A 10,694-nucleotide genomic window follows, 5' to 3' on the forward strand; every position below is an offset into this window, starting at 1 on the left:
GAGCAATCTCGATGCCCTCCAACCCTTGGCCAAACTAGAAAGGTAACCTGGTATAGTGGATAGAGCATTGGACTTGGACTTAGGAAGATTTGGTTCCTAATTCTGCCTCAGGCCTTTAGTAGCCATGTAAAGACACTGGGGAATCACCGGACCTCTCCCAGCCTCAGTTTCTACCTCCATAAAATATGAGTGTTGGACTACATGATCTGCAAGACCTAAATTGGTTATGTTATTCTCATAGCTTTTTATCTGGTCTCCTTGTTTGCACTTATTTCATTCTTCTTTGTGTTATAGTTATTGGTATACGTAGCTTCTTCCCAGGTAGATTATAAAACACATCATGTATATGTATTTATATGTTTCTCTTATTGTTGCTCAGTTGTTTCTGTCTCTTCATGACCCCATTTGGGGTTTCCTTGGCAAAGATACTGGAGTGGTTTACCATTTACTTCTCCAGCTCATTTACAGATGAAGAAACTGAGGCAAACAGGGCATGGCTGCTCAGGGTCACACAAGTAAGTGTCTGAGGCTGGATTTCAACGCAGGTCTTCCTGACTCTAGGCCAGATACTCTCTCTACTATACCACCTAGCTGCCTTATATATGTCAATATCCATATATCTGTCTAATTTTTGTATCTCCAGATTCTGACACAGTACTGATCAAATGAGTAGTTTTTTAAAAGAAATGTTTGTTAAATTTACAATTGAATTAATATCTTTTCATTGTCATTAATAACAAAATTTTATTGAGCCACAGTATCACATCTATATGGGCTTCCTGCTAGGGGTTGTTGAATGAAGTCATGGGGACTAGAGGTTTGAGGGGGCCACCAGTCTGGATGTAGGGGAGCTACCAGCCTATTCAGAGATTTGCCCAAACACTGACTTTTCTACATGCCAACCAACAATTACAAAAGGAACTTAGGTAATTTGCAAAGCTTGTGAACTTCCATTTTCAGTTTTGATAAAATATTCTAAAATCTGTGAACTTAATGAGTCAATACAGTACTACATATAATTACAGGAAAACTTTTTTTGGTGCAGGTATTCAACCTTTGTCAGAGAGGAGTTGTAATCTATAGGATACATACTTAATTAAACAAGGTCACATGACATTTTCTTCTGCAAAGGGGTATTTAATATGCCATGGGGAGAGTTGGCAAATGAATTCTTCTTTCCTGCATGGTTTTTTAACTTGTCTTGTGCACATTTCCTATGTCCTCTACCTTTAAATATAGGCAAGGGTCTATATATTATATATCTGTGTATCACTCAAGGTGTTGAATGGTATCATGTAAATATTAGGTGCTTTGGACTTCTTGAGTGAAAATACTCAAAGAATCTTAAGACTTGCTGAAGCAAAACCAAGAAAAACTCTTTAATAATTTACAATCATATAAACAAAAAAAGCATCAGTAATCAGTTGCAGTTCAGTTTTATTACATGAAAAGGAAAGACTCTAGTGCCATACAATCAGCCAAGATATTTTGTGAATGAGTTGGTGAAAGTGGCTCAGGGCAGCATCAGCAGAACACAGGATTTTCAGAGTGTAGGGAAAAGAGTTATCAGGCAATTCCCAACCACTGTGTTAGTGAAGTTGGTGATGAGCGTATTGATATACCAGCTAGAGAGCAGAAATAGTATCAGTAAGACAATCAATATTAGAAAATTATCCCCCACGCATCACACACTGGACCTGGGTCTAACTCAGCACCCAATAAAAATTGTGCTACTCAGGGTGCTGCTTGAGTAATATCACAGGGAAATGTTAAATGGTGCTTTTTCCTTAGGTGGTGAGAGAGAATAAGGCTCTTCCCAGAGGCTGTCAATCTCTGTGGACAGACAGGGACAAGTAGGAACCAGTGCACAGAAATGGAAATTGAACAAATAGGGACGGACAGGATAGAAAGAGCTGGGACATTTCACAGGATCCTGGGAAATTTTGGAGACAGAAAATGAAGTAGAGAAGAATGGCTTAAGAATGCATATCAGGGGAAAAAAGAGTAGTGGAGTGAAAGATGTAAGTGAGAGAGAGACCCAATAAGCCAAGGTGCTGTTTAGAGCTGAGGCACTAATATTAATCCTTTGTGATATCTTTTAGGAATTTTTTATAGTAAAGTCAAAGAGACATATAACTGCCAAAACTCTGAAAAGCATTATGACCTGGACTAAAGGAAAGAATGGTTCTTTTTCACCTCTTGCAGAAAGTATTGCTAATTTATTACATTTGGTATCTGTCATTTGTCAATTCTGAATTAATAAAAGAGAATATTTCATAAAATTATAAATATCAGTAGAAATGCATAGTCAGATTCCTCATTCTAACCTTTATTCATGTTCAGAAAACAAATTCATGGCTGAAGAGCCATTCTGTAAGACTTTGCCAGTGACAATGAGTTTTATAGCTTTCCTAAACCAAGGGTAAAAGAAAGCATAAATCAGGGGATTCACAGCTGAGTTGCAATAAGCAAACCAACAGCAAATCTCGTAGACATAGGCAGGGGTGGTGAAGCCAAGGAAAGCACCAATTAATGAGTCAAGTGAGTAGGGTAACCATGAAATTAGAAATGCAATCACAGCAATGCCCAGTGTTTTTGCTGCTTTTCTCTCCCTCTTGGACACTCTAGATTTGTAAGTCTCCAAGGACGAAGATTCCCCTTTATTACTTGTGTTTTCAATCTTTCTAGCCTGGAATTTAGCTACAAGAAAAATCTTAGAGTAAAGAATAATCATAACCAGACTGGGTATGAAAAACAACAAAAAATCTATTATGATCCAGTTTTGATTCACAGCAAGCTGACAACCTCCCACACAGGTGAGGGCACTTACTAACTCCTCCAGCCCATCATCATTGACACCTGTGTAAAAAACAGAACCACTGTAAGACATAGTGATGGTCCAGGAGAGAGAAATACATAGCCCAGAGACAGAGAGGGTAAATTTGGTTGGATAGACTAGAGGATCTGTAACAGCAATATATCTATCAATAGAGATGAAGCACAAGTGAAGGACAGAAGTATAACAAAATGCCACATCAAAAGTGGTATGCAGTTTACAGTAACTCTCCCCAAAATACCAGCAGCTCTCCACTGACCTCACCATGCTGAAGGGCATCACAGTGGCTCCCACCAAAAAGTCAGCACAAGCCAAGGAGGCAATAAGAAAATTGGCTGGAGAGTGCAGCTGCTTGAAGTGAAGGATTGAAATTATGACCAAGAGGTTTCCCAAGACAGCCAGCAGAACCCCAGAGCCAAAGGCCCAGTAGAGGATGACTCGGGGTCCTGGGGAGTAGGGAGTCTGAATGCAGGACCCATTGATGTTCTCATAGCAGAGCTGCACTGCTGCAGGCTGGGACCCACTGTTGCTGCTCATGATTCTTCTCTCTGAACCTTGTAAAGCTTACCATTGAAATGGTTTTATAAGAAAATATTACATTAAGTTGATGTTCATACAAGAGATATCAGTTTTACCTTCAAAGCATTATAAACTTTTCCCAGTTTAATTCCCAATTATCTTATAGAGCCAGAAGTTGATTTGGCTCGGAAAGTAACATAAGTAACTGAGCAAAAAGAAAGCAAGTAATTAGTTTTGACCTGGATATTTGAGAAAGTTGCTTTTGATCCGTTGGTCTGTACCTCTGAGAAACTGCCTTAAGGAAACAGCTATAAATTGTGATGTTACTCATTTCAAGGGGTATCTTTTATTAACATCTGCTCCCCCATGATGTCAGATCCAAGTTATACCCCAAACCCCCTGAGCTCTGAGGAAGTCAGCCAAAGAAACCTCACCCCTGAAAGCCCTTAGAGGCAATCCCAGTAGTATATGGTGTGAACTGTGAGAATAGATTACTTTTTCCTCCTCCAGTAATCATTAGATAGATAGTTATTGTGAAGACAAGTGTTTATTATTTGAGGCCAGAGACTTCTGATAGTTTTCCTGTGTCTTGGCCCTCAATGACTTGACTGGTATAAACTACAGTGATTTGTATTGTCTATGGTGTTTGAAGCATATTAAAATGTAATTCCTGACAGTCTCCAAAGATTATGTCTGCCAATATCAGTCTCTTTAACTGTTCTATTAACTACAAACAAGTGGAAAAGATGGACCCCAGAGGTCACAATAGCAATAACAATTCATACTTTGATATCCAGGATTTTAATGTTGTGAGTGCTTCCAATGTAGACCTTAGGTAATCTGTACCTTCCTTGTGAAATTTTCGTCCAGGAGTTTCCATAAACTTGCAGATTTACGGTGGAGAATGAGACATAGGCATATGTATAAGTAGGTCTATATACAGATATTTGTTATTGTTCTTCAAATGTTTTCAGTCATGCTCTTTGTGACCCCATTTGTGATTTTCTTGGTCAACACACTAGAGTGGTTTGCCGTTCCTTTCTCCAACTCATTATTTACAGATGAGGAGCTGAGGCAAACAGGGTTAAGTGAATTACCTGGGGTCACATAGCTAGTGAATGTCTAAGGCCAGATTTGACCTCTATCAACTCTGCCACCTGCCTGTCCAATATATAGATATAAACACACATACGCACATACACACACAATGAAATGGATATGTTTGTATACATCTATTGAGGGAATTTGTTTTGCATGACTATGCTTGCCTATTTATTAAAAGAACTATTTTGTTCTTTTTCCAGTGGGAGGAAGGGAAAATGGATTTAATTTTAAGACAGAGGTGGGAGGGTGCTACCTATTTGAAATCCTACATACACTTTTAGATAAGATTGCTGCATTATTAATTTTATTTTCATTAAATGAAATTAATTACATTAATTTTACTTAACTATATTACTTTGTTATAAAGGACTTCTTATAAAGTAGGAGTAATCTATAAGTGTAATGTAAAAAAACTATCAGTAAAAACAATTTCTGATCAATGGAACAAAATAACTGGAACGAAGATGGCCAGACTTGTGCAATTTTCCTGACAAGGAACTGATGAATAAATGAAAGAAAAATTAAGCTCTTACTGTGTACTAAAGTTAGGTAGTAACTGTCCTCAAGAATCTTAAATTCGAACAGAAAAAGATGATCAGGGAAGGGAGTTTTGATTCACAGAATCATAGGAAATTAAGCTTGGTAGTGAAGAAGAATATACATATGTCTGAGGCCCAATAATAGAATAACTAAATATATTAATGTATATTGCATTCTATGTAAGCATAGAACTAGATATAAATAATATAATTAAAATTTATTTGGCACTTTAAAGTTTGCAATGTGCTTTACAATCCCCATTTTTCAGATGAGGATACTGAGGCAGAGAGAGGTTAAATAGCTTTCCCAAGGGAACATAGCTAGTAAGTGTCTGAGACTGGATTTGAACTTAGATCTTTCTGAGACTGGATCTGGCTCCCTCTAATTTACTAGGCATATCATTGCTGTTTACATCCCTGTTTAAATATACTCTGTGCCCTGGCTTCCAAGCACTACTGAATTCAACTATGGCCCACCCAAAACATGAGCTCCTGACTTCCTTACTCAGTTATCTTGAAGCCAGGGAAACACTCTAAAACACCAAGTTTCTTGGAACTTTACCTATGGTCTTCTCATCTTTCTCGCCTGCCACTCTATTATTTCTGCAAAGGAAAGGTTGATCTGTTCAGCGTTTTAAGGGCTATTAGTAAACAATAGAAATATCAGTTTTCCTTTGCATGGTAGCTGGTATTGAAGTACTATAAAATTACATATTTTCACTTCACTAAGCACCTTGTGGCTCACTATCCTTAGTCATGCTGTCCACTTCTGTATTATAGGGACTAATCCTCCCTCCTACACAGTATCAGAGCATGTCATAGGTTATGCAGCCTTCATTTTTAAGTCCAACTTTCATTCATGTTGACAAAATATCATGTTGGTGGTAAGCAATATACTGGAGCTCATATGGAAACTAAGCAAAAAATGTTATTTCTGAGACAGTAAAAGAAGCCAAAATCAATAATCTATAGGCAGCATGTTCTCTTCTCTGATTACTGTTCTCATAGCATGTTCTATCTCTCTTGCACTACGTGGAAGCACCTGTCTTGTTTTGAAATTTGCTCCCTATCAGTGTCCCTGTGGGGAGAAGGCTTCCCACCATCTACCAAGTAAATTTTGCCCTCCAGATTCTTTTAAGCACAGTTCTCACAATTGATCTATAATTTTGATCTGTGCACCACTGAAATTCATTCTGCCTTAAACAGTATGCAGGAAACGGTATTTTGCTACTTCCATATTCAATGAATCTTTACTATAGGTAAGAGAAATTAAGAGAAAGAAGTCTTTCACTTATGTAAGAAAATTATAAATTTGTTTTTAACTAGAAATATAAAATATAAGTTATTTTAAAAACTTAATTATTTTAAATTTTATTTTATAGGAAATATATGTCATGCCACATTCTAAAGACAGTTTGAGAAGACCCATATAAGAACACAGAACTCTTCAGACAAGATGAGAGCTGGATTATTTGTTTTCTAAAATAAAAACTGTGACTTTATATTTAATTTGTAGACACAGTTTTAGTGTCCCCAAGGAATATAATTTTAAATGTCCCTATGAAATATGCCATTTTGAGTATTATCAACACTAAGGTAAAGTAAGAGAAAGTAAATAAAGAAATTTGAAATCTGAATTTCATAACCAACAAAAAGTACTTAGAAAAATCCATGAAGAGAGTATGTGTGGTAAAAGATAGTTATTTTATATCAGAAATCCTAACTAAATATTCAAAGTGTTTTAGTGAAGGTAAATTTGTGAATGAGTATGGTAAAAGCTGCTGAAATTCTTTGTCCTAAAAAGCTAAAACTTTTCAGAATATTTTATTATGAAATAGTATTGTGAAAAGAATTAGTAAAATTGCTACTAACATCAGTAGAAAACAAATCTAAATTGGAAAATTGTGTGATTTATGATTATGGTCAATGAAAGTATAGAAATTAATGGACTGGCTCAAGCAATCTCATTTATTCATACATGTAATGAAAATCTTGCTGTGAGTAAAAACATTCTTGATATTCTTTCTCTTAATGACACTACAAGTGAAGATATTTTTAATAAAATATATGGACTTTTAAAAAAAAGTATAATCTTCCATTATCAAAATTGCTACACTGTGTGTGGCTATGAATGGTGCTGCAGAAATGAAGAGGAGAAATAGATTTGTGGCTCAATCATTGGCTAAGCAAAATGAAATTGCTCCAAAAAATAAGTTTTGTCCTATTCACCACATTATTATACGAGGACATCTTGTACTCCAAAGTACTGAAAATGGAACATATGCTGAAGTTTGTTAAGAAAACAGGGAATATCCCTTCTCCTATGGCTGCCATTGGGGCTACAGTAGTGCCGCTGCCATGGCCAACTGATACACCATGGCTGTGGGCCTCAACAAGGGCCACAAAGTTACCAAAAACATTTTGAAGCTGTGACACTGCTTCCACCATGGGTGCTTGACTAAATACACTAAGTTTGTGAGAGAGATGATCCAGGAAGTGTGTGGATTTGCCCCTTAAGAGTGGCATGCCATGGAATTTTTAAAGGTCTCCAAGAATAAGCAAGCCCTTAAGTTCATCAAAAAAAGAGTGGGAACTCACATCCTAGCCAAGAGGAAGAAAGAGGAGCTCAGTGATGTCCTAGCTGCCATGAGGAAGACTGCTGCCAAGAATGACTAAACTGGACCCTGCCAACCTTCCCTACTTACCCAATAAAGATTTGACAAATTAAAAAAAGAGAAAGAAAAGAAAACAGAGAATATTGTATCTTCTCAAGGATGGAATCATTAACAATTTTCTTTATTTCTCTTGGAAATGGAAAGTTAGCAGGAAGGTTTACTTCATAGAGAAGTTTGCTGGCTTTCCTGCCATGAATGGTTTTGAAGGGACTTTGACAATTCTGCCATGCCATCAAGATGTTTTTAAAAATGAGAGTCACCAAAACAACTTAGTAATATGAACTGGTTTCAGGATTTGGATTTCATTATAGATATCCCTGGCCATTTCCATGAGTTGAATTTAAAACTTCAGGGTCAAAATCAGGTTACAACATTTATGTAGGACTGCATTAAAGCATTTATGATAAAACTTGACTTTTGAGAAAGCAACTAAAATTGGTATTTGACTTATTTTCTTACATGTGTAAATTATCAAGTCATTTGGTCCTTGAAGTTTCAGTAAGAATGTCTCAACATATTCAGTAATTACTATTTGGATCTGAAAGATGATTTGAAGTATTCACAGTATGTGAAAACAAGTTTTTTGACTCTAGCATTCCATTTTCTTCTAATGTTAAAAGCAAAAATGAACTCTTTGAAATTCAGCGTAGCGATGCTAAAAAGAAAAAAGTATAATGAAATTATTGTGGTCCCAATAAAGTACTTAGAAAATTCTTGCTTCAGTGAATTACTTTGGACTGAGAAAACCAAGATGGAGGAAGGACTTGGGAGTACCACAATGGCTTTATGACCCAGGAAAGAAATGTTTTTTTTTTCATGAAGAAGAGGTATGAACCAAACCCTTTACCTCCGGTAAGATTTAGGGGACTTCTCAGCATCTGCTTTACCAGAAAGGAAACAGCTCAACAAAATAGAGTGTTATCAATTTGCATGGAGAAGCTTTAGAAGCATCAAATTGATAGTGGAACCTTTGTAATGTGAGCCTGGAGTTTAGGAAATGAAGTAGCAAAATGCATAGAGAGGTGGATGTGGAGTTGGAAAGACCTGAGTTCAAATATTCTTTTAGATATTTGTTAGCTGTGTGACCCTGGACAAGTCACTTAAACTCTCTGATGCTCAGTTTCCTCATCTGTAAAATGAAAGGCTCTGACTTGATGACCTCTTGGATCCATTCCACCTCTAAATCTATGACCCTCTGATCATGCCTGATTTGGGCATCTTTGTTTTATCCCATTTCTCCCAGGCCTGCCCTGGGGAGAGGACACTTTGTAAAAGCATATTGAACTGTCTGGCCAACAAAAGTATGAGTTATCTCGCAGGTTTCTCAATAGAAGCTGGAGACTATAGGTAATGACCCTCCTTCTCAGATGGACCTTTTGTCCACTATAATAGCATTGAACTAGCCTATCTCTTATAAAGTAAATGTCAGTTAGAAAGGTGTTGTGAAAAGTCTAAGGTGTAAAATCCTTCTATACCCACTGCTTATTTCAACTGGGGTATACAACCAGCAGACTCTGGAGCCCATAGATTGGACTATAGATCCCTGCCCTCCTAACACAGAGTGAACGTAAATACTAAATAGTAATTCTTTCTCTTTTGGTCAGGAACCCTGAGAGTCTTCTCCTCCCAGTTCGATTTTTTTTGTTTTTGATTAAAGGGGCCATCCTTTGATTAACTTCTTAAAGAGGCCTATTCACTGAATGGGCATTACCTCATTCACAGTGAGCACCTGAAAAGACTTTAGCTGAAAAGGGCCAGGGTCCCCCAATGCATCCTGGGCCATCTCTAGTCATCCTGCTGAATATCAGGCCACTGGACCCAGATGGCTCTGGAGGAGAAAGTGAGGCTGGTGACCTTGCACAGTCCTCCCTCACTCAAATCAAAATCAACTGCAAGTCATGTCATCATATCCCTGGTGTCATAGTCCTCTTCGAGAACAAAGGACAAACAGAACAACCAGCAGACATCTTTTTTATATAACCAAGAAAGTACAATGAGAACTGAAGCGTGGTCTGATGACTTCTTATTTACTACACTATGCTCAGGTGTTGGACAGTAAAGGGTGAGAAAACTTTCAATTTTCTCTGCACTACAGGCAAGCCCCTCTCTACAAAGAACCTGTGCTCTAGTAGAAGCCCAGACCCATAAGCTGGAAGATCTGGTCCCCACCAAGGGTATCCAAGACTAATATAGATACACTTGTATTAAATTATGAGGAAGGCTGAGTTTGTCTGACATTTTAATATTCCATCTATAAAGCACAATATAAAAAGAATCATGTTTTCTGATAGGTCTGCTGTGCATTGAAATAAACAAAATATTATTAAAACATTATAACATTTTGCATATGCAACTCAATTTTAGTTCACAGATGTTTAAAACAAATATATTCAAAATCTCTTTTAAAATTTCTTGTACTTTTTACTTAAAAAGAAAAGAAACTACATTCCATGGAGTTTATTACTACATAGCAAATAGTAACAAAAACATAGCATGGTTGCAACCATATTTGATAGCATGGGGTAGGCAATAACATTATAAGATGTATATGTATATTATGTATGTATGTATGTGTATATGATTATAATTGAAATCTAAAATCAATGCTTTCCTATATGAATTTTGTGGCTCTCTTAGATTATCATATTCAGGTTAATGGAATGGGGAAACAGTTGCTGGTCTGGAGTCAGGAAAACTTGAGTTCAAATCCATTCCCCGATACTCACAGGCAGTATAATCCTTGGCAAATCACTTAATCTTTCTGCCTCAGTTTCCTCACCTGTAAAGTAATGATAAGGATAATGATAGCACCTACCTCACAAGATTGTTATGAGGATCAAATGAGATAATATTTGTAAACTTAAAGGAACGAAAGAAGTGAGAGAGATCCAGTAAGTCAAAGAGTTATTTAGAGCTGAGACAATAAGAAAATATCAATCCTTTATAGTATCTGTCAGCAATTTTGTAAGGTCAGAGAGACATACAACTGCCAAAAATCTGAAAAGCACTACAGGCAAGAAT

General features: G+C 36.9%; 1 protein-coding gene across 1 annotated transcript; it reads right to left on the bottom strand.

Moving 5' to 3' along the window:
- Nucleotides 1-2,329: 2,329 nt before the first annotated feature.
- LOC118857648 (trace amine-associated receptor 8b-like) lies at nucleotides 2,330-3,382 on the bottom strand. The gene has a single exon (XM_036768248.1). It carries the CDS (start codon nucleotides 3,371-3,373, stop codon nucleotides 2,330-2,332), a length of 1,044 nt encoding a protein of 347 aa, XP_036624143.1. The 5' UTR covers nucleotides 3,374-3,382.
- Nucleotides 3,383-10,694: the final 7,312 nt, after the last annotated feature.

This window comes from Trichosurus vulpecula, chromosome 7 (assembly GCF_011100635.1).
Source record: "Trichosurus vulpecula isolate mTriVul1 chromosome 7, mTriVul1.pri, whole genome shotgun sequence".
NCBI classification, from domain to species: Eukaryota; Metazoa; Chordata; class Mammalia; order Diprotodontia; family Phalangeridae; genus Trichosurus; species Trichosurus vulpecula.